Consider the following 27,851-nt stretch of genomic DNA (forward strand, 5'->3'; position numbering starts at 1 on the left):
ACTCTGCAGCTCGGTCAGCAATTGCTCTGCAAAGCAGCCCTGGCACCGATGGAGGGAGGGTTCTCCAAGCTAACCACATGCCTGAGAGAGCTATCACTCCCCGAGGGGTGCTTCTAACACCAGCCACCCTCCCAGGAGTGTGCTGCACACACACTGCCTCCTGACCCCCTCCACTCCTCTCCTTCCTTCCCTTCATGTCAGTCTCTTCATCACTCTGCTTCTCTCTTCCTCCTTTTCCCTCAGCATGTGAGAGGAGGGGCAGGAAGGGGGAGGGGGGCTGGATTTCAGGCACAGCTGGTGCCAGCTCCAGAGTCAGAGTGGTGGGGTGAGGACAGCCTCCGTTCGAAGGGTGAGGCAATCCCCAACCTTCCAGCAGCCCCGCTGGCTCGCCCCTCTCCTATTATTCCCCTGGAGAAGGACCCAGATGGCAGAAGCCCCAGACTCCCGGAGGTAACAAGAGCTACAGGAACAAAGGTTCTGGGAGACCCTGGCAACCTCAATGTTCCCCTGACTTTCCCAGAGAGGGACCAGCTGCCTGAGTCCGAGCAGGGGAGAGAGCAGGTTAGGAGAGGCATGAGGTAGGGATAGGAGAGAAATCCCCCAGCACCCCAGTCCTGCTGTTAATGCAAGCAGCAGCCCCTCCTCCGTTCCCATTATAAATGGTATTTAATTCTCTTTTATATACAGGTTTCCAATTAAAAAGGGTCCATTAATAATTTATACACTGTAAAGATTACAATTACCATCCATTGAGGAGGCCTGACAAACCCCGCGTAGTGTCGCTCTGCCTGCGGCAGGGAATGTGTACCACCTCCGCTTCCATCCGGACATCAGCGGACGTAGACAGGGTGCCAGAGAGAGCCATGATGGGGAAGGGGAGGAGATGGGGTGGCAGGGGAATGGAGCAATAGGAAGGCAGAGAGTCTCTCACTCACACACACACACACTTTCGCAGACTACCCTCGGTTCCCCTCACGTCTGATTCCCCAAATGACTGGGCCATACGGAGGGTCTGGGTGCCAAGAGCACTCTTGGAGGAGCGGCGGCTGTAAGCTGTGAGGGGATTCTTGGTGGGAAGGGGAAGGAAATCCCTCCACTAAACCTGGACATGAAGGAAAAGGAGTCCGAGTCCGCATGTTACCCCCACCCTGGCCAGTCTCCAAGCAGCCTGAAGTGGGCCCAACTCCCTGACACATGAGGGGCCTCCTTGTTCCTCCAGACCTCCGCTGATGGCAAAAACATCCCACTGCAGCCGATCAGGGAGAAGTGGCATGCTGTTTCGGAAATAGTTTGGGGATGAAGGAGAGAAGCCAAGTGTGCTCCAGGCACCGCCCTTGGGAAAGGAAACTAGCGCCCCACTCCCCCATATGGAGCCTCCCACCATGAAGACACGGCCCCAGCTCTGCCGGGTGTGAGATCACAGCTCGCCATCCTCAACCCACACGACCCTGTTCTGCTCCTGGAAGACGCAGCGCCGCACCACTTTCACCAGCTCCTCAGTTTGGCACCAGGACTGGGCATCCACACAGGCCCACGAGCAGGGCAGGGCGTGGAGAGCCTGCTCGGCGCTCCGGCAAAGCTTCATCACATCAGAGTCACGCTGGCCTGGCTTCCGCAGTAAGCTCCTGACAGAGAAAGGGAAACAGCCATAAACATCATCCACCCAGAGAGCTATGGTACCCCAGTGTACCCCAGCCAGCACTCCTGCCCCCTTCCCTCCAGTGACTCCCCCTGCCCCCACCCAGGCAGCACTCTCACCAGGGTCAGACTACCCCCCAGGGGGCCTCGGCCAATTTGGGGGCCCCCCACAGGAGTGTCGGAACTCTGGCCCCGCCCCCTGCTCCTCCTCTCCCCACCCTTCCTCGCCCCTTGGGGCCCCGCCACCTGCTCCTCCTCTGCCCACTCCACATCTTCCCACAATGTTCCCAACCACCCGCTACTTACCTCTCTACACCCCCGCATCTGAGGCGCCCCTGCCCGCCATTCCAGGAGCAAACAGTGGGCAGGGGAGGCCTCGAGGGAGGGGACAGAGAGGCACGAGTGGCGGACAGAGGGGTGTCAGGGGAGGGGGCTGACTGGCCAAATGGGAGTGGGGCCTGAGCGGGAGTGGGAGTGGAGCATGGGCAGGGCCTCACGGGGAGGAGGTCCAGTTGGGAGGGCCTCAGGGCAGAGCCACGGTTTGGGCGTTGGTGGCCTAAGGTTGCCAATTCTCCTGGTTTCACCGGGAGTCTCCCAGAATCTGTCTCTATCTCCCAGAGCCTACTGGAGCCAATCCGGGAGATTTTAGGCTGCTAAAAGTCCGGTGGTGCAGCAGGGCTAAGGCAGGCTCCCTGCCTGACCTGACCCCACTCCGCTCCCAGAAATGGCCGGCATGTCCCTGCAGCTCCTGGGCAGGGGAGCAGGGGGTTTCTATGCGCTGCCCCCACCCCCAACACTTTGGCTGGGAACTGCAGGCAGGGGCAGTGCATGGAGCCCCCCATAGGCACTGACTTAACCTCTGCCCTGTGGGTGCTCGAGCCCCCCTGGCCCCTGCACCACCCTCGCCCTGCCCCAATTCCACCCCCTTCCCCCAAGTCCCCGCCCCACCTCTTTACCACCTCCTCCCCCCAACACACTGTGTCCCCACGCCTTCCCCTCCTTCCCGGAAAGTCCTAAGTGCCGCCTAACAGCTGTTAGGGCAGGAAGCACTGGGACGGGGAGCAGCGGGGATGTGGCGCGCTTGGGGGAGGAGGTGGCGAGGATGGGGTGGGGGCAAGGGGAGCTTGGCTGCCAGTGGGTGCGGTGCACCTGCTATTTTTTCCCTGTGGGTGCTGCAGCCCAGCAGCACCGGGCTGCAGGGACGTGCAAGTGTGAAAAATCGGGACGGAGGTGGGGGGTAATAGGCACCTATATAAGAAAAACACCCAAAAATCAGGACTGTCCCTATAAAATCGGGACATCTGGTCACCCTACCTCTGCCCCAGCCCTGAGCCCCCTCCCAGAGCCTACACCCTGCACCCCCTCCCACACCCGACCCCTACCCCAGGCTCAACTTGGAGCCCCCTCCCACACTCCGAACCCGTCGGCCCCAGCCTAGAGCCCGCACCTCCTCCTGCACCCCAACCACCTGCCCCAGCTTGGTGAAAGTGAGTGAGGGTGTGGGAGAGTGAGTGATGGAGGAAGGGGGGAAGGGGTGAGCGAGGCGTGGCCTCAGAGAATGGGCGGTGCAGGAGCAGGGCCTTGGGGAAAGGGCAGGGCAGAGCAGAGCAAAGGTGTTTGGGTCTGTGTGATTAGACAGTTGGCCCCACACATACACTTCTAGGGAGCTTCTGGTGCTCTTGCCCAGCCTCCTCAAATGCAGGAGTCACACACCACCCATGGCCCCGCCCCCTGCTCCTCCTCTTCCCCCTGAGGCTGCGCCCCCTGACCAGAAGCCAAAGCCCAGTGAGCATATTGCCCCCACCCCCCGCTGGCTGAGTCACTGGCCCGAGCCCCTCTCCTCCCCTCCCCACCCGGAGGGCTCCTCCCGCTAAGCCCCTTTTTGGCAAAACTGGGCATTTGTCCCATTTGCAGTTGGCAAGAGCAAACGTGACAAATGCCCAGTTTTGCCAAAAAGGTCAGGGTGTTTGGGGCAGGGCTTAAAAAGAGGAGTGTCCTGACCAAAACGGGATGTATGGTCACCCTAGCCCGTAGTAAGAGCCACCCAGGGAGCCAGGCAGCTGTGGGGAGCCCCGGAGCCCCAGACCCCCCCACCTGCCCTGGGTGGGATGCCCGAGAGCAGCCCCCGGCCCATGTTCCTGCCCTCCTGGGCATGCTGTCCAGGGCAGGTGGAAGATCCAAGACTCCCCACAATGGCTCAGCTTCTGGCCAGGCAAGGGGGTGGGACTTGGAGGAAGGGGAGGAGCAGGGAACAGGGCCCCAAGGCGGGAGGAGGGGCCAAAAGGTTCTTTGTGCCCAGGGCCCCAATAAATCTTAATCTGCCTCTGGCTCCTGCCCCCGCCCCTCCAGAGACACCCCTCGCCCCCCCCCCCCCCGGCAGCATGCCCACCCCCTTCCCTTTGTCTCTCTTTGAACATGGGCCAGAGTCACTCTTTTTCCATGGTATGACCTCTGCTAGTCCTCTGAAGGGCTTTCCGTACCTGAGTCCCCTGACGTTCTTCTCGGTGACCTCCACGTGGATAATGATGGGGTATATTTCACTTTTAATTAGATCCCTCACCCTCTGGAGGCCCAGCTCCAGCAGGCAGTGTTTATTCTGCAAGGAAATTGCATAGATTTACTGATTTAAATGGAAAAGAAATAACCCAAAGTCCCTGACAGTTACATTAAATCAAGCCCCATACTGTGAGATATCATTGCTTTTCCAGTAGTAATTCCATTACCTGTGGATTTACAGCTAGACCCAAGACGATATCAGAGAATTAAAGAGCAGGGTCATCTGATACATAAGGGACTGTGTGTCCAGCCTGGCCAGGGGGCCCTCGTAACCCTTCCCTCCCCTCACGTATGTGCAGTGTGCATCTCCGGGCCTTCCAGGGCTTCCTCCACAGAGCCCACATCCTCCTCATTCCACCCCCTCTTGGAGAAGGTGAGGAAGGTGCTGGGATGGAGCAAGCTCCACTGATTAATTAGTGGTTAGCATCATTAGCATTAACACCTGTTGCTCCCCCTTTGATGTGGACTTCATAAAGGGACCAGATCTGACGCTTGATGGGGCCCCAGAGTCTGATGGAGGAAGCTAGTGGCTGGAGAACTCCTTTGAAGGTTCCCAGCATCCAAGTCATTGACTCCTTTCCTTCCCCCGACTCTCCTCCCCATTCAGTGGTCTCTTCCCTTCCTCTCTCTCCCCCATTCAATAATCCCATCCTCTTCCTAGTGTCCGGTAGGACCTCCCATCCCTGCCCCAGGCCCACTACCACCCAGCAGGCAGCGTCCAGAAGCTGCTGCTCTCCACTCAGCACCTTGCTGATGCACTCCCGGATGGTGCGGATCCTCCTGCTCTCCCTCTGGTCCTGGAGGGAACCTGGAGCCATGCAGTTCTCCTGGGAAGGGGTAGCAGCTGGCTCGTCATTAGCCAGGGTCTCTGCAGAGGGAGGCAGAGTGGGTTGTCCATGACAGATATGGCAATTTTGTGCAGTATCCTAGACAAGCCTTACTGAATTACGTTAAACCTCATTGAATTAGGTTTCAGTATCCTAGGAGTTCATTGTGTTAAAAATGCAGCTGTTTACCAGTTATTGTGGGGTTGTATATAATGCCGCTAGGACACATGACTCCTGTAAACCCTGGGAAGTGTTATGAGTATCACAAGACTCCTTGAAACAATGTGCCAGACAAACTAAGTGGGATCCCTGGAAGATACTTGGGAGGAGGGGAGGACAACTTATCACCTCTGGACCCAGCCTTTTAAAGCTGCGCTCTGAGAAGAAAGCCACTGTGGGCTCATCACCTGTTACGTGAGGACAAGATCAGAGGCCCAAACTGGATCTGAGAGTGACCTACAGATCCATTTGGGGGGGTGGGGGGGAGGGCTTGTTCTGAACTAACAGCTGTAATGAACTTGTAAACACAGGGGAAAAACCCTTGGTGGGGATCTGAAAGGGTGTCACCAGCCAGAGCCCTTGTAAGTTTATTAGCATGCATGTAGGTTCTTTTCTTGTTTTTAATGTTTTCTCTGTAATGCTCTTACTTTAAGTGTGCTTGCTTAGAAAGAGCTGTGTGGTAACTTAACTGTGGGTAATCACACTGTGTATAGCCTCCGAGGAAGGAAGGCAAAGCTGGCTTGCTGAGGCACTCTGCCTTGCTGGAGATATCACAGTGTAGGCAGGGAGCTGTGCAGCCTGGAAAAACCCTGATCAGAAGGGAGAGCACTGCGGGTCTCTGTCCAAGAGAGGTGACAGCAGAGGAGCCAGGAGCCTGTGAGTGGGTGGACCACGAGGGGGAATACAGGTGCAGTTGCCTGAATTGTGGCATTGGCTATGTGGCGGGAAGATGTCCGTTAGACCCGCCTTCACCCTGGGCAAGGGCAGTCCATGGGTGGGGAGCAGGCTAGCCAGACAGGGAGCTTGTATCCTCACCATGGTTGATGTCCACAGCCCTTGTAAGTGGCTTTCATAGGGTCCCCCAACGCCACAGTGTGATGTAAGAGTGGGATCCAAGGGGTGCAGGACAGGGCACTCGCAGGACAGCACCCCAGCTGCACAAGTCACACGGCTCGTGAGTGGAGCTAGGTAGAACGTTTACTTTCAAAAGGTTCCTTTGCAATGGAAAATGGAGATTTTAACACCCCCCCTCCCCATTTTGTTTTAAAATTTTCCAGTTTGGACATTTCTGAAGGGAAACACCAATGAAAAGGGGTGGCGGTGGTGGGGGATTAATTCCCATAGAAATTTCTTGCAGAAAAAGAAATCGCTTCCCAACCAGCCGTGCTAATTGTAAAACAACAAAAACTAGAGGGAGAGACGTCCTTAGGGGAACAAGAGCAAGTGCGCGGTGCTGCAGCTGGTTACAATGGTCACCTGGAGGGAAGCTAGGAAGAGCGAGCTAGTGATGCTCACAAGCTACACACCTTCAGGCCAAAGGCAGGGGGCTCCCTGGGAAGAGGGCTACGGACAGTCTGGAGGAACCTACTAGAGCGACCACCATGCAACCAAAGGAAGATGCTCCAGCCAGACCAAGAGACTGGCTGGGTCCCTGGTGGCACGGAAAAGCTCGGTGGGAAGCTGGCCCGCCAGACGGCCGAAGACAATTGCAGACCAGATTACGACGGGAGGCATCAGGTGTTTCGGAGAGGCCCAAGCAAAATGGGACACTAGCTGGTTAGAAAGGCTGAAAGATGACCCGGCAGCAGCTGCCGGGTGGGAAGAGCCAGAAAGCATTGCATTGGCTGCTGAGGAGGATATCGAGGCATCTTTCCCCATCCCTGAATGACCTGTAAGTGCACTCCTCAGATCTCCAGGGTTCTTAGCTCCCACACCTGACTGGAGAGGGCCTCCCACGGGCATGGATATCACCAACTCTAGAGATAGGAACAACCTATCATAGGTGCTGGAACTAGGGGTGCTGGGGTGCGGCCACACCTCCAGGCTTAAAGTGGTTTCCATCATATCCAGGGTTTACAGTTTGGCTCAATAGCTCTCAGCACCCCCCCACTATACAAATTGTTCCAGCACCCCTATGACCTATCTTCAACATCAAATAAATTGGTCAGTCTCTAAGGTGCCACAAGTACTCCTTTTCTTTTTATCATCAAAGCCCTCTCCCTGGTAAGTGGCTGCAGATTAGCGGGAGGAAAAAGGCAATCCTCCCCAAAGAAAGGCTATGTGATTAGCGCAGGGACCGGGACTCAGTAGAGCTGGGGTCTGTTCCAGGGGGAGGCGTGACTCCACCACACTGCCTGTGGGATTCTGGGTAAGTCACCTGATTGCTCCTGCTTACTGGCTGGGCACACGTGAAAGTCCAGGCGCGAGGTAGGCAGGTCCAGCAGGTTCCTGATGAGCCTGGGTGCTATGCAGTCAGGGGAGAGTACCACCGGACGAGGGGCCTGCACCACCAGGGGGCGCACAAGGCTGTAGGGTTTTGGGCTCCTGTCTGGGTCTGGAAGACAGGTAGGTGAGTGAACAAGAGCTAAGAGCTGTCAGCAGCACAGAGATCATTCCTTTCTCCCCACGTAATGCCCACTCCTGCCACCTGCACCCCACCCTACTAGTACATACAGCCACCCAACCCCCTACTGCACCCACTGCCAGACCTACCTGTCACCCCAAACCCATCACCCCCACCCTGCCACTGTCCCTGACCCAGCACACCCACCTATCACCCCCACCCCGCTGCGCCCACTGCCAGACCCGCCCACCAGTAACCCCATTGCTTCCCCCACACCCCTCCCAATCTCAGCCTGGTAGGCCACGAAGCTGCCCAGACCCACTTCCTGATCACTGTGCAGGGTCAGGGCAGTGGCACACACAGGGCACTCCTCTCCCTCACCTACCTGCACAAACCCACTGCCCCCTGAAGCCCTCCGAGTCCCACAAGGAACCTGCTGGCCAGGCTGTCTGCCCTCGACCTATGATAGGGAAGATGGAGCCACGGGGGGAGGGGCTTCCCGGCTCTGCCAGGCAAACAGCCACAGAGGGGTCACATCAGGGACCCCCCAGGTACTATTCAGGGCTCACAGGGATTGACTTTGTCCCCAAGGGAGCCCCTTCCCCTGGGGAGCTGTACCAGAGGAGGGCACAGACAGAGCAGCAGCTTACCTGGGCAGTGGTCCAGCAGCAGCTGCTGAGGAGGCTCCCCGTGCGGTTTGGATTTCACCAGCCGCAGCTGGCCCAGGGTCCGTTTCTTCAGCTAAGGAGAATGGGGGAGAGACCAGGGACACAGAACCCCTCGCTCCGCTGCTCTCCACTGGCACAGAAAGGGCTCGCATTGGAAGGCAAACGAGCAGGGGAAGGCAGGGAGGCCCAGACCGCAGAAGGATCAGGGGCTCCGTTTAGAGGAGTATGCAAAAGCTCAGAGCAGCATTTCAGGCGTCCCCCTCCCAGCCACCTTTCCATGCCCACTCCCTGACATGAGGCACCCCTTCAGCCCCCCACAGCAGAGTGCTGCCTGCTGAGCGTTCCCCCAGGCTGGCCGAGCCCCAGCCTGGCACACGCAGCCGTACAGAGCACCGAGGTCTGGCCCCTGCAGCAGACCCAGACCCCAGGAAAGCGAGAGTCTGAGACTCCAGTTCTTCCAGACCCAGCACGGCAGACCTGCTCTTCACGCCCAGCCCAGGGAGCTAACACTGGTACTTCCATGCTCCGGCCATGGGAGAGTAGACGGCATGGCCCTGACTGCTCCTCCCTTTCCCACAGCACGTAGTGAGGTCGGACAATCTCCAGCAAGGTGTTCTCCTCTCCCCTTCATTTACCCCACAGCATGTTTCGGTGGAGGCGAGAATCCCAGCACAGGGCACGCTTGGTCAAATGAGCATATAACACCATGCTGGGATTGACCCTAGCCCCTCTGGAGCTCAAAGCATCAGCCACTACTGCTAGAGCCAACAGCCAAGCCTACAGCAGGCTCAGCCACCCCATATGTCTCCATCTAGCGGTGGACAGGACACAGAGCGCCACACTGAGTGAGTGCAGATCACAGGCACTGCAATACACACACACTTTCCACTGTTTTCTCCTCCAGCTTACATTTCTCCTGCAGCCCCTCTGCCGGCCTGAGACTTGGCCTTTCTCCTGTACCTTCAAAAGCTGGTGAGCCCTGGGAGGAGAGAGATTACCATCAGGTAGCTACAGAATCTGAAGGGGGCGTACCCCACTGAACCCACAGAGCTCTGTTAGAACATTAATGGGAAGGGATATACTCTATCACCCCTTCTCTTGGGTGTGCCTAGATGCCATGGTGAGGGGCCCTGTCATATGATCTTGAGAAGCTAGACAGCCTGTACTCCTACAGAGCTGCTGGGAACCCAAAGGCAAAAAGGGGGAAGACAAACTCTCCTTCCCCACTGTCAAGATCCCAATGAGAGGGCTCTCCCCAACAAGGACTACAGCCCCCTATGCCCGCATTACCTGCTGTAATTGGGCACTGTTCCCTTGTCCAGGTCCTGCAGCGTCAGGGGGTCAACGCGAGCACAGTACCACTCCAGCCGCCCCTTGTGCATGGTGTCGGTGACGTGCAGGATCTCCCGACACTTGACGCACAGGGCATAGGGGTCTGACTGCTCCAGGAGGATCAGATTGGTGCGCACATAAAAGGAGTCTCCAGTCACTTTCTTCCCTTCTTCTAAGGCCTCCTTGAGAGGCTGGTACCCTGGCACAAGAGAGACAGAATGAGATTCACCACAGCCAGTGCCCTTCTCCAAGGGACACAGGTAGGAGCAAGGTGGGCAGTCATCGCTGGAACTTCTGGGTCTCTCATACAGCTGTGCTACATGAACTGGTATTCACAGCCACATGGGCCTTGGTGTGAAGACAAAGCCTGGAACTGAACGAACATGGCGATTCTCCTCTCAGGCAGGGTGTGGGGGTCTTATGGTAGGGAGGGACAGAGCCAAGGACTCGGGTTGCTCTGGGCTGAATGGACAAGGAGGTTGAATTCCCCATCTCACCCTGGAAGGGAAGGGGAGCTTTTACCCCAGTGACAACCATCATTACTCCCAAGACAAGAAGCAGCCACCAGAACTTACCTTGCATGTCGGGCAAGAAGATGAGACCAGCTGGGTCATCCCAGTGCAGCAGGCTTAGGTAAGCTACTTCCCGTGTACAGTTCTCCAGGGACAGCACCTGCCCATTTGGCAAAGTCCCCCTCAGCTGCCAAAGAAAGAAGGATAGGAGGGAGAGGTGGTGACTACAACAGGACACACAGACCAGCTTGTGCCATTAGATGATAGGCCTTCCTTCTCCACTTCCCAGCTCCCTCCACCCAGCGCCCCAATACAGTTAAAGGACAAATGAGATCTTTGGAAGGGACTGAACTCCTCACAATGCAGGGCTTAGCCCAGCCTCTAGCCAGGGGGGAAACCATCTGTGACAGCAGGCTACCCTACAGCTGCCTACCACAGAATTTCTTGCACCTTCCTCTGAAGCCTCTGCTGCTGGCCTAGATGGCTCACACCATTCCCCAATGCTCTTCATACTGTGGCTCCCCTCTGACCGTCAAACCTTATAACCCCATGCAGCCCATGGCACTTTGGTCTCTGATGTTCCTACATCCATAGAGTTTAAGGCCAGAAGGGACCACCAGAGCATCCTTTCTGACCTCCTGTGTATCACAGGCCACCAGCACCATCCAGCCTGTTCTCCAACTAAGCAGCATCAGGTGCGGTTAATACCCAGATGGGAGACCACTCAGGTACTGAACACTCAAGAGGAGATGTTCTTCCCTCCTAGTCAGTATCCCAGCATGGAGCCATGTTGCTGGAGATGCAGGTCAAAGCTTGTAAAAAGTGGTTTTTCCAAGAGCAGGGCTGTTCATTCAAGTGGCCTGGCCAAACTGCAAGTCAGGTAATTATATTTTGCCAACATAAATACCCCAAGGCACTTCCACCGGAGCAGTTCTTCTCCACATGGGTTGAGGGGAGCGGGAAGTGTGAGGGGGCAGATAGGGGGCAGGGGCCAGGCAGTTTGGGGAGGCACAGCCTTCCCAGTTCTGCAACTGCAATGTGGCCCTTGGGCCAAAAAGTTTGCCCACCCCAATCTAAACAGACCTGTATCGATACGCTCACCGCCATTATATTATTCAACCATTCATTTCTGTGTGCCACATAGGAAGGGAGTGGCTCCTGGTGAACAAGGAAGACAAAGCGGGGACTCAAGCAGTGCAGAGACCCAGTTGTTTGTGTTGTAATTGTAGCTGACTTGTTTAATAAATGTCTCCTGTCTAAGATGGACTGTGGTTCCATAGAGCATGACAATCTCCAGACTCACCTCTAGGAGCCGGCAGCCCTCGCACAGTCCGATACTCTCAGCCTCTGAACCTGGCTTCACCCACTGGACATAAATCCCTGTTCTGTTCCCCCCCAGGATGGAGATGTCCCCTCCAAGCCCCCTGTGCTGGGGCACTGGGTTGCTCAGGTGATCCATGCTAGACAGCTGCACCACCAGGGATCTGGTGAGGGAGAAAACAATGGGAAATTCAAGCCTGTTGTCTTTGCAAGGAACTGTGTCCCTCCTCTCATCCTATCAGAAAGCGGCCTTCCAGATAGGGTCATGGTCCCATCTGGGAAAGCCCATAAATGACAGAACAGGGAGACCACCCCAAGACAGGGAGTGGGATCCCCCATTGCCTCAGTGTTCAGGAGATGAAATCCTTCACCTTCCCCAGCACCAAGCCTAATCCCAGGATGAGTCAATGAAAGGAAAGCACCACCTGATGAGCTCCTTCTGGTCAGAGACGGTGGACAAGCAGATCTCCGACTTCACCCTGGTGCATGCACTGCTGGAAAAGGAGGAGAGACCGGCCGATGAAACAGTAGTGGTGACACTCCCTAGAAAACAGAGAGAGAGTAGAGAGCAAGTCACCACTGATGACTGCATAGACACAGAATCCTGCAGGGGCCCAGCTCAGGGTCTGTCCTACCTGCAGGGTGTTTGGAGTGAGACAGGTAAATTGTGGAAGGAAGGAGGGCTAGAACCTGCACTGGGCTCCTAGGCCAGGACTCTGAGAACAAGCAACTCCTCCCCTCCCCGACCCGCTTCCAGCAACAGGCCAGGGGTTGACAGCAGAACCCAGGTAGCCTGTAACCACCCAGCTGCGGAGCTGCAACACTAGGCCGTGCCACAAATCCAGCCAGCCCCGAGATATACAGTGGGACATGCTCTTGAGAGTTACAGCCCGTCACCAAGGACCGATTACAACCCGAAGCTGAAGCATTTATCTCTTCCCATTCCTACCCCTCTGACTCTGAATCGAATTCTCCGTCAATAAAACCCTCTATAAATTACATATACCAGACCAGAATATCCTAAAAGCTCCGCAGGAGACAGGCGGGCCCTCCAGAAACTGCTACTGTGGCTGATGGTGGAAGCGTGGGGCAATGGTGCCCCCCAGTGGGCGCACAGCCTTGCAGCTCGCTTCATTGGTGGAAGGCACTGGAGCCGGCTCCCTGTCCCCTCTCTCCCTTGTCTCTCCCCTCACGTAGTTCCCAGGAAAGTCCTTCTGGAAAAGTCATGACTGCAGATACCTGTGATGTCCTCCATGCTGCCAAAAGACCCACAGGACAGGCTGGAAGGGACAGAGAAACACAAAGGGGAATCACCAGGCAACAGTGTTTCTAATACCAGTGTCATGATATACACCTGCTGTGCCTGCATGGCTCCCCACAGCAGCTCCCCTGCAACCTGCGCTCTGCACCTTTTCCCCAACAGCTCCTGCCCACTGCCAGCACTCCCTCACCCTTCCCACGCTGCGGTCAGGGCTCCAGTCCCATTTCTCCCAGCAGCTTGGGCTTCCTTAGTGGTACCTTCCCACCCTACAGCCAGCACAGCCCCCTCTCCCTGTAACCAGCATGGCTCGCCCCTCTGCCCCCAACCACCGTGCAGCCAGCATGGCCCACCCCTCTGCTCTCCCCCCACCCACACAGTCAGCGCGCCGTGCCCCTCCGCTCTCCCCCCGCCCCATACAGCCAGTGCGGCGCACCCCTCCGCTCTCCTCCCGCCCCACACAGCCAGTGCTGCAGGACCCTCCGCCCCACACAGCCAGCAGAGCCCACCCCTCTGCCCTACCCACCCCACACAGTCAGCACGGCCAGCCCCTCCGCTCTCCCCCCACCCCAAATAGCCAGCATGGCTCGCCCCTCCGCCCCCTACCCCCGCGCAGCCAGCATGGCCCACCCCTCCACCCCCTACCCCCACCCCACACAGCCAGCATGGCCTGCCCCTCCGCTCTCCCCCAGCCCCAAATAGCCAGCATGGCTCGCCCCTCCCCCCTCTCCCCATGCAGCCAGCATGGTGCACCCCTCAGCTCTCCCCCTGCCCCACACAGCCAGCGTGGCGCGCCCCTCCACTCTGCCCCCGCCCCACACAGCCAGTGCTGCACGACCCTCCGCTCTTCCCCACCCCCACCCCCCATGCGCGGCCAGCCCCTCCACTCCCCCCACGTGCAGCCAGCGCTGCCAACACCCTTCCTCTCAGAGACACCCTCTCCATGAGCCGACAGTGCTCTTGCACCCTTGAATGTTGGTGCTCCTCTCCCCAGCAGCTGCGCTCCTGCATCCTTCCCTCCCTCACAGCCAGCACTCCTGCACCCTGCAATGATTCTCAAATTTTCGGCAGCCAAGGGCATGTTTTCCCAGTCTGTGAAGCATGTGCTGGAGTCCCCAGGACTGCAGTACCTCGGCGCTCCCCTCAGCCATCACTTCTGCGCCTGACTGTACAGCATCCCTGGCTGCCAGAAGCTGGGACTGAAGTAGCTGCTCTGTTCCCTCAACCGGGGCCCCTGCCTGTGGCAGCACCTGCTGGGGAGGCTGGAACCGAAGCGACCTGTAAGGGATTTCAGTGAGGTACGGAAGGACCAGGACTCCATGTGTTACCTTTTGAAGGGCATGGATCTATCTTCCCGTTGCCGTCGGAGGATGGAGCCGGCACAGGGCGGGAAGGGGAAGGTGGAAAGGCGGTTAATGTCCTTCTCGCTCTCTGGAGCCACCTCCTGAACAGAGCAAGGGAGACACCATCTTGCACCACACCCACCATCCAGAGCCGCCCTCAGCCCAGTTCCAGCGGCACCCCCACCCTGCTCCTCTTTGCGTGAATCACCTTCAGTTCCCAGCCAGAGCTGCTGGCACCACATTCCTGTTCAGTGCCCATTTGTTCTCCGCCCCTGCCCTGTTCCTGGGGGCTCTGCCAGGCCTTGCCACCCCAGGAGATGGGGGAAGGGTCTCAGCAGACATGAGACAAGATGCTGCACCTCACTAAGTCCCCATCCCTTTGCAATCTGCCTGGGAAGTGGCGTGATACCAGCCGAGGCCATGGGTAGGTCTGATGGAGGGGGAATGCGCAAGAAATACCCGTCAGGTCCTCATATTCATCCTCCTCTGTAACACAGAAGGGGAGAGCTGTAAAGGCAACGGGCACAAGCAGAGCAAGGACTCTGTGTAATTAACTGTGGAACTTGCCACTGCAGGACATTGCCAAGGATTGGGAGTTTCTAAGGATTGGGGTGAAATCCTGGCCCCATTAAAGTCAATGGGAGTTTTACCACTGAGTTCAATGGAGCCTGGATTGCCCGCATAGCTTTTTGTGTGTGACTGAAAATCACATCCACACTGATACTAACTAGGGAACCAGGTACAAGGGCTACTGATCGCTGTGCCTCAGAGTGAGGAAGAGAGTAGTGAGCACTTAGGGGCACTGGTGGGTGTGAGGAGCTAGTCTGCTCCCCAGGAACAAGCGCCCTCTGGACACTACACTGGGAGCTCCTGGGCTCTGCTCCAAGCTTTGATACTGACCCCCTGGGTGACCTCAGGCAAGCCCGCGCCCCTCTGTGCCTTGTGAAACAGGGTCATGCTGATATGGACCCACTCTGCAGACGGGCTGCAGGGTTTAGGGCTAAGGCCCCTTGCTCTTACCATGCTGTGGTGTGTGAGGTCCCCTGGAAAGGTGATAGCGGGGACACCCAGCGTGTCCATGACTCCATTCCCCAGGGGGGAGGGGTTATCGCTCAGGCTCCAGGTGCTGCTTAAGTTGGAGCAGAGAGAGTAGGAGGAGGTGCACACCTGAGGAGGTCATTGGTCCCCTCTATGCCCAGGCCCTTTGGAGACCCCTCAACTCCTCCCTTCTTCTCTTCCCATTCCATTCCCTTTCCACTCAGGGTCTCCTCCCCAGCCACCCCTCCCTCAGAGTCCTTTCCTTCTACATCCCCACCCGCTCCTTGTCACTCACCTTGATGCCCACATCCCGGTTGCCTTGGCATTGCTGCAGCTGTGCCTCCAGAGTGCTCTCCACACCCTCCACCTGGCTCAATTTGCTCTGAAGCTCATCTCTCTCCTCCTCCAGGGCCCGAACCCGTTTGCGGTACTGGTCCTTCTCGACCAGGCTCTGGGAGTACTGCAGCTGCACCCTATCTCGGCTCTGGATAGCCTGCAGGGAGAGAGTCAGATCCCAAGGCCAGAAAGGATCATTGTGATGCTCTAGTCTGCCCTCCTTCATAACACAGGTCACAGAACCTTCCCTGGAATAATTCCCGGAGCAGATCTTTTAGAAAAACAGCCAATCCTGATTGAAAAATTGCCAGCAATGGGGAGAGCACTAAGGGTGAGAGGGGAAGAAGTGACTATAGGCCTCAGGCACGCAAAGTTAGCCCCCTCCCGGTAGAGGCTGGAGAGGACTCTGGGGGATCAGGAGTGGAGATTCGGCTCCTCTCCTACTGGGGAAGGGGACTCTGGATGGGAGGACAATTCACCTGATCCCTCTCCTTCTCGATCTCCTCCAGCTGAGATAGCACCGTGTTCATCCGGTGTTTGTACAGATCACAATCTTTCTGCAGAGTCCGGTGCTTCAGCTGCAGGTCCTCCACTTCCTGCAGGTACTGGGGACAGGAATCAGAGCGTCACGCCTATCAGGGGCAAACATCCCCGCTCCAGAGGGCCCCGCTCTTCAGCTGTACTGAGGGAGGGGGAAATACCTTATCCCTTAGTTCCTCAGCCCACTGCAGCTCGCTCTGCAGGGAGTGGAGCTTCTGGCACAGCTCTTGCCGTTCATCCTGAGCTTCCTTCCAGTCGTGCTCCAAAATGTCCAGGAGGATCCGCTGGGAGCCTGGCGCCTGGGCCTCGCTCGCTGCCTAGGAGACAAAAAAGTTGAGTAGCCTAACCACAGACACCAAGGGATGCTTCCAGCTAGGGGCTGCCTCAGGCTCATCTGCTAAGGGGACTGAAAATTGCATGTTGTTATGGTCACCTTTATTACGGCAGCACCCAGCTGAGATCAGGGCCCTCTTGTGCTAAGCGCCACCCTGAAGACTTCGCGCTCCAAACAGACCAGGGAAGGATTATTGCAGGAAACTGAGGCACGGAGCGATCAGGTGACTTGCCCACAGTCACACACAAAATCTGTGGCAAAGCCAGGAAATGAACCCAGATCTCCTGAGTCCCAGTCCAGTGCCTTAACAACAAGCCTGACCCCTAAGTACTTAGTGCAAGAGCAGCAGAAGGTCCCTAAAAGTGTGGGGGCCCCCACCGGCACCTGAACTGTGGCCCTGGCCTTTCCCCTTCCCCCTGAGGCCCCACCCCCACACCGTCCCTTCCCCGAGGCCCTGCCTTCACACTGCCCATTCCCCCAAGGCCCTGGTCCCACACTGCCTCTTCCCTCAACCATCCCGCCCACCACTCGCTCCTCTCCTCCCCTCCCCCACCATCGCTCTCCCTTACAGCTGGTAAAAAATGGGGGGCCATGGCCCCCTGGCCCTCCCTGTTCAGGTTCCCCTGACTGAGCATAAAGGTCCTGTTACCCCATCTCAGGTGTGAATCTGCAAACCTGGACTGCTAAGGATCCTCCAAGTACCAAACCAGAGACAGGACCCGAGAGAATCTGAGGGTTCGATTTTAGACAGGGACCTTGTTGCTGTTCAGAATTCAGCACAGGTTTAGTTTGCTATTTCAGTATGCCCTTGGGTGTTGGTCCTTCTATCCCATTGTCCTGGGGGCTGTTATTCTGTCATGCTTGGTGCCAGGTCCCCTTTCTAGTCTGGCATCTCTGGCTATAGCCCCGGCTTATTGTTAGACTCTGTAAAGAAATCTGAGCTTTGTATCTGTTTTCCCCACCGTGGAAACAGCTGTATTGAAAACACTCCCAAGTGGAGAAGAGCAGAATCGAGGCTGACTGCCTTCAGCACTGCTCAGTCCCCGAGCGGGACGCAGGGAGGCAACTTCAATGGGCTGAACATCAGAATGAACGACAAAGCTGGTGACGGGCAGAACCTAATGCCCACCTCCATATTGCTGCATGGTGGGGCCAGCTGGTCAGAGGACGCCACAGGGAGCATCCACGCCCACTAGATCAGCCTTGGAAAGGGAGCTGAGTGACTCTGAGGAAGGATTTGAAGGAGGGGAGGGGAACTGTATTGTACCTCAGAGGAGAGAGGCTGCTCCAGGCATACGGGGTGGTGATGGTGAAGCAGCAGAGGAGGGAAAGGAGATGTGGAGACACGGATCAGAGCTGGCAGAGTGTAGGTTGCAAGGGGGATCAAGCTGCATCTCACTCCACACGCTTTCCATGCAGTGTCTACCCAGTAACCCTATTCATCCCTCACCATCTTCTTCCACTTCCACTCCACTCCCTCAGCCCCTCTCCACATGCAACACCCATCAACTCCTCCTTAGCAACATGACCCGCCAGAGGCTCAGCACCACCTCCAGTTTCTTCCATCCCTGCCTACAACATAGGGGGTGGGCCTTAGCCCCTCTCTCACTCCAGAGCTCTTCCCTGTTAGGGTGAGACCGTGTCCATGTGGGACAGGGCTCTCAGCCCCCTCCCCACAGGACTGTAATCATGAAGGACAGAGCTCTCAGTCCCACTGACAGTCCAGCCATGGAGGAGTCAGGGTCACCCAGCCTTCTCTCCGTGGTGGATTAGGAGGGTTGTGGGGCCCTGGGCCAGTGCAAGTGGGGGCCCCTCCCCACCCCTTCTGCCTGCAGTCCCCCCAAATCCTGGTCCATTTCCCCTCCCCTGGCTCTCCTGCCGAGAACTGGGGTCAGGGTGCGGGGGAGCAAGGTAGTGTGTGGTGGGGTTTGTGGGCATCCATTTTTCCAGGGGCCCCACTGGCCCAGTGGCTAATCTGCCACTGCTTCTCTCCCTTTGCTCAGGCTTGTACCTGCAGCATGCTCTGCAGCTCCTGAAGTGATGCTGTCAGCCTCTGGTTCTCGGCCTGCAGCTCAAACACCGTGTCAGGCTGACCCCGTTCCTCTGCCTCTCGCTGGGGCCCAGTGGACTTGTGTTTCTTCAGCAGCCTGCACTCCTCCTCCAGGCTGCTAACTTTACATTTCAGCTGGTCCACCTGGGGCAGGGAGAACACAGACAGCCTCACGCCCACCACCTCTGCCTTAGGTGCCATGGAGCAAAGCGGGGAGGCTGGCACACAGGGAGGGCTTGGGAGTAATGAGAGCAAGGACTGAGACAACACAATGGGGAAAGCCTTGTACAGCTACGGGATGAGGAGGAGGTCTCTTCCAGCTTAGCTCTCAAGTGAAAGGGGTTTGGTTGGCGAGACAGAGTAGGCTAGGTCTGTACCAAACTGTGAGCCCCATTTTAAGTGACTGCCATTTTGTACTGTAACCCTCATGTTATATTGCAACCTCCAGTGTTCATTAGAGCATCCATTTGGTAGTAGGGGCTTGGCACCTAGTGGAATGACTCTGTGAAGCTAAAACAGAGCAATCTAGCCCTATCAGCTTTCATTGTTTCTCAGTGACTGGCCAGCCCCTGGAGCAATGACCTCTCTGCACAGCAGTGTGACTGGTGAGGAGGAGCTGGAATTTCCCAGCTAGAGGACTTGGCTGGGAGAGCTGCAGTTTGTTCTGCTGGCCACATGACCAAAGAGAATAGAGGCTATATTTCAGAAAGGGGGTTCTCTGAGCAAGGCCCCATCCATCATCAGAAGACCAGGTTAAGGAGGCAGGAAGGGCTGACTAGTTGAAGGATCATAGAATATCAGGGTTGGAAGGGACCTCAGGAGGTCATCTAGTCCAACCCCCTGCTCAAAGCAGGACCAAGCCCCAATTTTTTCCCTGATTCCTAAATGGCCCCATCAAGGATTGAACTCACAACCCTGGGTTTAAGCAGGCCAATGCTCAAACCACTGAGCTATCCCTCCCGCCGCTGACCATGCTGACCCAACCCAAGACTCACAGACAGGGTGAGATCACAGTTGCGGGTCTGTGTTCCGAATTGTTATTTTCCAAAAATCTGTGACTCTTGAGCATGCTTTGTTAAGAGTGAAGTCTCTGTGGCTAAGAAGTTCCCATGCTAAGCCTGTGTTCCTTGTTTTCCTGCCTTTCTTTTGTCGTCTCTGAAGGGGTTAATCAAGAAACCAGAGTTTTCACAGTCAGGTGGGCTCTGGGTGAATGTATCTAAGCAAGGGGGGAGGGGGGAGTTCGGAGGGTGGAGCACTGGTTCTGATGGCTAGGCAGCTGACCTGCAGGATCCTACTGCCCAGGAAAGCTGCCAGACATGGGGTCTGCACCTAGAAGCATGCCAGAGGGTATGTCTACACTACAGTAGAAGACCCCTGCCTGGCCCAAGTCAGCTGACTCAGGCTTGCTGGGGTGGGGCTGTGGAGCTATAAAATTGCAGTGTTCGCATTTGGGCTCGGGCTGGAACCTGGGCTCCGAGAGCCCACAAGGTGAGGAGGATCTCAGAGCCCAGGCTTCAGCCTAAGCCTGAATATCTACTGCAATTTTATAGCTTTGCAGCCCAGTCAGCCATGGTTGTTTTATTGCAGTGTAGACATACCCTGAGAGACCCAGAGCTAGGAACTGTGACCAGTCACTACCCAGACCCAGGGAGGTTAGCAGCACATGGAATCCAGTGGCTGGGTCCACTCATCACATCCTGGTGTCCATCCAGAGAGGGGGACTGGGCTAGACTGTGACCATGGATCTCACCCTACTCTCTGATGGGTATTTGTCCATATTACCAGACCCATAAACAATCCAGCTGCCTGTGCTCAGAAGAGGCCTAGGATTGCTATAGCGGAGGGATGCTGGTCAAGAGTGAGGGACATGGGCAAGAGCTGTGTGGGGATCCCAGGGCCGAAAGAGCAGAGTGTGAGAAGGGACTTGAGGGCCATGGGCAGGGCTGCGTATGAGGGCCCAGCCCTAGAACAGCAGGGAGGAAGGCAGCACTGCAGGGAGGGGCATCGGCAGGGCTGCGTGGGAGCCTGGCACTGGAACGACCCAAGGAACAGGTGTTAGCAAGGACAGGCTTGTAAATAAGTGAACTCAAGGTGCAGCCGTCCTATCTCAGCCAGCAGAAGTGGGTGTGTAATTGCTGGAGGTGAAAGGATGGTATCCAGGGCATGTGTCATGAATTCCTTCTCCCTGGCGTCATCTGAGGGGAGAGGAGGTGTGGGGTGGGCTCTCTGCCCCGCACCTCAGTAACACACCCGATGCCAGGCAGTCCAGAGCACCTCGCACACAGAGCCTAGTGCACACACACAGCACTCCCTCCTATAGAGGAATGGATTTGGACATTACGTAAGTGGAGAGAATAAATATAACAACAGCCCACACAGAGCAACACCCAGAGAACACACAGTGCACACACAGCAACACACAGTACACCACAACACGCATACACAGCGGAGAGTACACGTACACACATGCTGACAGAGCAAGGTACGATACACATGCACACTAAACCACACCATCACGTACCAGTAGGTAACGGAACACACCCATTTTCAATGAAACACTAATGCTCACAAAGAGACACTAAATATACCACCGCTAGCACACATACACTCATTTATTCCTCCCCTCCCCCCAACACTCATCCTGCCTGCAGTACAGGACAGGACAGAACGTACACACTCTCCCTTCCACACCCCCTCAAGGGGAACTCCCATCACACCCCAGTCCCTACTCGGCAGCCTAACCCATGCTCAGTAACAAGCACTCCTCTCACCCACTAACTGCCAGGCGCCCACTCTCCCACCCTGCCATACCACCAGCTGCAGGTCCCGGCTCCGCAGCACGGCCAGGTTCTTCTCCTCACACAGCTGTGCATAGCGCATGGCCAGCATGTAGTTCTCATCCTTCAGCCGCAGCAGCTCCATGCTGTTGGAGTCCCACTCCTCCCGCAGCCTCTGGGATCGCTCCTGCACCTTCAGCAGCTCCTGCAGCCGCTGCCCCAGCCGGGTCTGCTCCTCCTCCAGGGCCTGGTTCTTCACCTTTAACTGGTGCTCTCTCACCAAGAGCTCTTTCCTTTGTGCCCTCACCTTCTTCACCTCCAACATAAGGAACTGGGTCAGACCTTCGGGGCCCTCCTCATCTGGAAGAGAGAAAAGCAATCAGTTCCTGGGTGCTGAGACAGGGACAGCTACCACCCTGTCTTAGATCTGGGACACAGACTTGTCAGTCACTCTGTACCCCCAAACCAGGGTTCAGGGTGCCGGGGAACCTGGTACACACAGGGCTCTCCACAGGCTGAGATTCAGGGTGCCTGGGTTCCTCACACACACAGGGCTCTCACCGACCCGGGATTCAGGGTACCCAGGTTCCTCACACATGCAGGGCTCTCCCCAACCTGGTGCTCAGGGTGCCTGGGGGTTCCTCTTGTGACCCTGCAGCCCACATTCTTTGCAGTGATATTATTATGATATGATTATGACATAATTATGATGTGTTTTATGCAAGATAAGTCTTGTGAGATGTCATTGGAAAGGTTAGGAGTTGCTGAATATTATTATCCTGTTTGTATGCATGTATCTCTTTTGTATCTGTAGTTATGAATATTGTCTCTGTCTCTGCATTTCCAATATAGTTACACCTGGGGAATGCCCACTAGACAAGAGGTTTTCATTCTAGACATGGGTGGGGAATGGGTCATTAGGAAAACAATAGGCCTTAGGAGAAGCTTATCTCCCACCTGGGAAGCCTTCCTGAGGACTCTACAGAGAGCCTCCGACGACCACATGTCTCTAGACTACATCTTGGGATTTCAGTGTTTTTCCACTGACCAGTCTGGGAACTAAGCTTTGAAACAAAGGGTTCCCGCCATATGCAAAAGCTATATAAGGCGGGGAGTGACACCACCTGGGGTTCTTCACTCCCCATCCAAGAACATAAGAACGGCCATACCGGGTCAGACCAAAGGTCCATCCAGCGCAGTATCCTGTCTGCCAACAGCGGCCAATGCCAGGTGCCCCAGAGGGAGCAAACCTAACAGGCAATGATCAGGTGATCTCTCTCCTGCCATCCATCTCCACCCTCTGACAAACAGAGGCTAGGGACACCATTCTTTACCCATCCTGGCTAATAGCCATGAATGGACTTAACCTCCATGAATTTATCTAGTTCTCTTTTAAACCCTGTTATAGTCCTAGCCTTCACAGCTTCCTCAGGCAAGGAGTTCCACAGGTTGACTGTGCACTGTGTGAAGAACTTCTTTATTTGTTTTAAACCTGCAGCCCATTAATTTCATTTGGTGGCCCCTAGTTCTTATATTATGGGAACAAGTAAATAACTTTTCCTTATTCACTTTCTCCACACCACTCATGATTTTATATACCTCTATCATATCTCCCCTTAGTCTTCTGGTAACACCTGGGGAACAAAGACTGAACTGGGGGAAGTGCTGGACCCAGGCTAAAGGGATTTTTAGCCTGTAAATGGAATACCTGGGGATTCCAAGCTGTAAGCAAGTGCAGCTTGCCCCTTAAGAATCTGCAAGCTGATTATATCATCTCTTAGGGTGAGAATCTGCTATTCATATCCAATCTATTTTGTATATTAAGTTTAGTTTGCGTCTTTTGTTTATTTGCTAGGTAATCTGCTTTGATCTGTTTGCTATCACTTATAATTACTTAAAATCTATCTTTTGTAGTTAATAAACTTGTTTTTGCTCTATCTAAACCAGAGTGTAGGAATCACTACTCAGTGGTAAAAGGATATGGCATATTCCTCTCCACAGTGAGGGAGGGGATGAATTTTATGAGCTTACGCTGTACAGTTCCCTGTGCAGCGCAAGACGGAATAATTTGGGGTTTATACTCCAAAAGGGGTGTGTGCCTGAGTTGCTGGGAATAGCTTTCCCCTGCAGGGCCTGGACAGTGAACCTGCTTGTAACTGCAGCTGGTAGTGTCCCTACCTGTATGTATGCTAGTGAAAGTGCAGGCTACACAGAGAGCTTTGCAGCTTTTCACAGCAGTACAATGTAAAAGGGAGCCCAGGCTGGTGGGTCAGGGGGGCTCAGTGGCAGTTCCAGGTGGCACCCCATGGGGAACCCATCATCCCTCACACACGCAGGGCTCTCCCCAACCCGGGGCTCAGGGTGCCCGGGTTCCTCACACACGCAGGGCTCTCCCCAGGCCAGGGTTCAGGGGGTATGGGTTCCTCACACACAGGTTTCTCAAAGCCACTGCACAGCTGGGGAGGGAAAAGGGGGCTGCGTCCCTACCCAGGATCATAGAGCAGCGCTGCACTGGCTCCCTCCCTGTCAGCCGGGTAAAGTGCTCTGGGTAATAAAACTCCAGAGATTCTAGGAAGGCTTCGTAGCCTCGCTTTCCTCGACATCGAAGGATGTCCATCAGGTGTCCTAAAAGAGACAGAGCAACACAGGCACTGCTAAACCCATGAGCAACTGGGTGTAATGACATCACTGTACCAAGGAGCAAATTCACCAGTTTCCCCCGTGTTTAAGATCAAGGCAGTAGGGAAGGAGGTGGAAGCGCTGGCTGTGGGGGCAGTTGTTGGAGGAACCAGGGTGGGAGCAGTCACTGGAGGGAAGAGGGTGGGAGCGCTGGCCGTGTTTGGTGTCACTGGAGGGAAAGGGGCAGGGGTGCTGGCTGTGGGAGGGAGTCGCTGTGGAGAACAAGGCAGGAGCTCTGGCTGTGTGTTTGGGGGAATCACTGTGGGGAACGGAGCGGGAGCACTGGCTGTTGGGGGTTCACTGGAGGAAATGGGGCAGGAGCTCTGGCTGTGGGGGGTGAATCACTATGAGTAATGGGACAGGAGTGCTGGCTGTGGGGGGGGGTCACTGGAGGGAAAGTGGCGGGAGCGCTGGCTGTGGGGGGTCACTGGAGGGAACGGGGCGGGAGCGCTGGCTGTGGGGGGGTCACTGGAGGGAACGGGGCGGGAGCGCTGGCTGTGGGGGGGAGTTGCTGTAGGGAACAGGATGGGAGCGCTGGCTGTGGGTGGGTCACTGGAGGGAAAGGGGCAGGGGTGCTGGCTGTGGGGAGGGAGTCGCTGTGGAGAACAAGGCAGGAGCTCTGGCTGTGTGTGGGGGGGAATCACTGTGGGGAAAGGGGCGGGAGCGCTGGCTGTGGGAGGGAGTCACTGTAGGGAAAGGGGCGGGGTGCTGGTTGTGGGGGAGGGAGTCGCTGTGGAGAACGAGGCAGGAGCTCTGGCTGTGTGTGTGGGGGAATCACTGTGGGGAACGGGGCGGGAGTGCTGGCTGTGGGGGGGAGTCACTGTAGAGTATGGAGCGGGAGCACTAGCTGTGGGGGGGTCTCTGGAGGAAATGGGGTGGGAGTACTGCCTGTGGGGGGCGGGGGAGGTCTCTGGAGGAAATGGGGCGGGAGTACTGCCTGGGGGGGCGTGGCGGAAGTTGCTGTCAAGAACACAGCGGGAGCGCTGGCTGTGAGGGGGAATCCCTGTGGGGAATGGTGCAGGAGCGCTGGTTGGGGGGGGTCATTGTAAGGAACGGGGCGGGAGCGCTGGCTGGGGGAGGGGAGTCACTGTAGGGAATGAGGTGGAAGTTCTGGCTGTGGGAGGGAGTTGCTGTAGGGAACAGGGCGGGAGTGCTGGCTGTGTGGGGGTTGCTGTAGGGAATGGGGTGGGAGTGGTGGCTGTGGGGGGGGTTCACTGTGGGGAACGAGGCGGGAAGTGTGGCTGTGTGGGGAGCCACTGTAGGGGGAGTTGCTGTAGGGAACGGGGCGGGAGCACTGGTTGTGGGGGTTACTGGAGGGAACAGGGTGGGAGCGCTGGTTGGGGGGGGGGGGGAGTCGCTGTGGAGAACGGGGTGGAAACCCTGACTGTGGGGGTGGGAAATCACTGTGGGAAACGGGACAGGAGTGCTGGCCAGGGGTTGCTGTAGGGAACGGGGCAGGAGCGCTGGATGTGGGGGGGTGTCGCTGGAGGAAATGGGGCAGGGGCAGGAGTTCTGGCTGGAGGGAATGGGGCGGGAACGCTGGCTGAGGGGGTCGCTGGAGGGAATGGGGCGGGATCACTGGCTGTGGAGGTGAGTCGCTGTAGGGAACAGGGCAGGAGCCCTGGCTGGGGAGGGGAGGGGGGGAAACCACTGTGTGGGAGCGGTGGCTGAAGGGGTCACTGTAGGGAACGAAGTGGGAGTTCTGGTTGTGGAAGGGACTCTGCAGAGAACAGGGAGTGAGTGCTGGCTGTGGGGGTAATCGCTGTAGGGAATGGGGTGGGAGCGCTGGCCGTGCAGGGGGAAGTCGCTGGAGGGAACGGGGCGGGAGCGCTGGCTGTGGGGTGGGATAGTCACTGTAGGGAATAAGAATGGGGGAGCACTGAGGGTGGTATTTTCACTGTGTGGCAGGGGTGTCCTGGGGAAAGAAGGACTCCACACACCCACTGTGACAGACTGCTTTCTCCTACCTGTGCGATTGCTCTTGTATGGGAACCTGCATGAGTTCAGCACCTCCTCCTCATCCTGCTCATCTATCACACGGCACTGGCGCAGGTAGGGCGTCAGCTTTGCTGGGTTCAAGGACCGGGTCAGCTGGTGCCGCACACTCTCAATCTTCTCCCACAACACCTCCTCCTCCTCCTCCTCCTCCTCTGTGGGGCTGTCAGCCTGTCCTGGTGCATCCTCAGAGCCTGGGAAGTGGGAGGCAGAACTTGTGTTGTGACAGTGGAGAGTCACAGACATGGAGCGGCACTAGGGGTCAGCTCTCCAGGCCCAAATGGCAGATCAATCATCTTAAATACCAGAACTGTCCAGAAGGATCAATAGGTGCCCACCCACCTGGGGCATCAGAAATGGAGGGTGAAAGAGAGGCCACTCAAGACAATCTGTCACTTTAGGCAAAGCTCACCACCTCCGTCTGCAGCTCCCAGGGTGAGAATGGAATCATCCTTTGCTAAACTGGGGTCTAAACGATACCAAACTGCACAGCAAGGGTGTCAACTTGAGAATTCAGTAGGAGTTAATCCAGCAAGGACAAGGCTAATTATCTCGAGCCTGTTGCACTTGGGGTAATTAGAACACGAAGCACCTGCAGTCTTCCTATCGGCTAGAAGTCCCCCGGGGGAAACATTGTTGCAACTAATATTCTATTCTGAATCTGTGATTAATTTATTTGTCTGGAGACAGAATTGTGCAGAAGGGGAATTTAACATCAGCCCCTGAAGGGTGTGCCGGCTCCTAAACTGGTCTGCGGAGCTGGCACTGGGCATAAGCAGACTAAGCAATTGCTTATGGCCCTGAGCAGCTCCAGGGGGCCTCCTACTCCCTTTTTATTATAAGAATTTGCCTTCTTTTGTATTATGTGGGTGGGGGCTCAAAAATATTCCTGCTTAGGGCCCGCAGTGGGCAAGCATTGGCACTGCTGGTTTGGCTGCTAGCTTGAACTCTGCTTCCTGGAAATTGATTTGAGAGTTTGAATTAACCACTCATTAAAGAAATCCAAGCAGGGGCCCTGTGACCGTTCAATACACAACCAGCTTCCTGACAGGCAGTCTCAGCAGAAAGACCAAGGCTAGTTCTGGAGGCTGAATTCCCTTTCCCCACCTCCCCCATGGCCCCCTCCAGGCAGGGCTGAGCTGAACTGCTCCAGGTGGCGGGCAGCTTGGTGTCTATAAAAGTGTTGTCTAGTCTGAGTGAACAATGGAGACTGAATTTCCTTTTCCCGTCCATCTCCTCCCCCCTCACAAGTACACAAGCAGACCTGGGGGAGGAGGGTCTTCCCCAATGCACAAATAGCAAACTGCAGCTCCATAGGCGGGGACAAGGTGCCTCCAGGGCAGGGCTGTGATGATGCCCTAAGAAAACTCCATGAATCACAGAAAACAGCCAGCCAACAGAGCCATTAAATCATCCAGCACCCCCTCACCCCTGCCAATGCATGTTTGTCCTGGTGCAGGTCCATTTGCTAGTGGTTTGTGCAGTCTGCCTTTAAAAGTCCTAAATGATGAAGATTTCACACACACCCTCCCCCTGTACACACACACACACAATTGTACTTGTATAAGAACACTACACACTAACATCTCCCTTCACCAGACACTTGCCCATGGCTGTCAGGGCTCTTTTACCTGTCATGCCAAAAGGACACAGCCAGAGCTAACCACTGGATCAAACTTCTGCTCCCGCAAATTCCCCTCTGCCTTCCCAATCTGAGCAGCAAGAGTCCCTGTGTCTCAGTAGTCTCCTTTCCAAGTGTCTAATCTGGGCTGGGAATGGAGTATGAGTGGGATCTGGGACTCAGCCATACTCCTGCTCTGGTTGGCTGACCCTAATTTCTGTCACACAGCAAGAATCTAGTCTGGATTGTATTCCCCCTCGGCAGGTTTCTGATTGTATCAGAATCCCAGCAGGCGTGTCCCAGGCCCTTCCCCGCCCTGTCTCTTTCACAGTCTCTTATTCACCTGATCTTACAGTGTGCAGAGCAACAAACTCTAAGCATGTGAACAGTGTCTAGTCACAACCTATCCCCCCTCCCAACTTTACAAACCGATACAGTGTTAATAAGACAAACTCACCCCTCAT

The 27,851-nt window shown here is 56.2% G+C and overlaps 1 protein-coding gene across 1 annotated transcript; it reads right to left on the reverse strand.

Moving 5' to 3' along the window:
- Positions 1-1,417: 1,417 nt before the first annotated feature.
- CARD10 (caspase recruitment domain family member 10) lies at positions 1,418-27,851 on the reverse strand. Its single transcript, XM_077833593.1, has 21 exons — positions 27,845-27,851; positions 25,739-25,960; positions 23,580-23,717; positions 21,127-21,452; positions 18,277-18,459; positions 16,093-16,248; positions 15,871-15,996; positions 15,351-15,548; positions 15,038-15,184; positions 14,003-14,118; positions 12,656-12,696; positions 11,842-11,959; positions 11,400-11,580; positions 10,160-10,283; positions 9,543-9,783; positions 9,162-9,231; positions 8,235-8,325; positions 7,399-7,575; positions 4,941-5,062; positions 4,119-4,234; positions 1,418-1,625 (listed from the first exon to the last, which is right to left on the reverse strand). Exons 1-21 carry the CDS (start codon positions 27,849-27,851, stop codon positions 1,418-1,420), a joined length of 3,108 nt encoding a protein of 1,035 aa, XP_077689719.1.

This window comes from Eretmochelys imbricata, chromosome 1 (genome assembly GCF_965152235.1).
Source record: "Eretmochelys imbricata isolate rEreImb1 chromosome 1, rEreImb1.hap1, whole genome shotgun sequence".
Classification (NCBI taxonomy): Eukaryota; Metazoa; Chordata; order Testudines; family Cheloniidae; genus Eretmochelys; species Eretmochelys imbricata.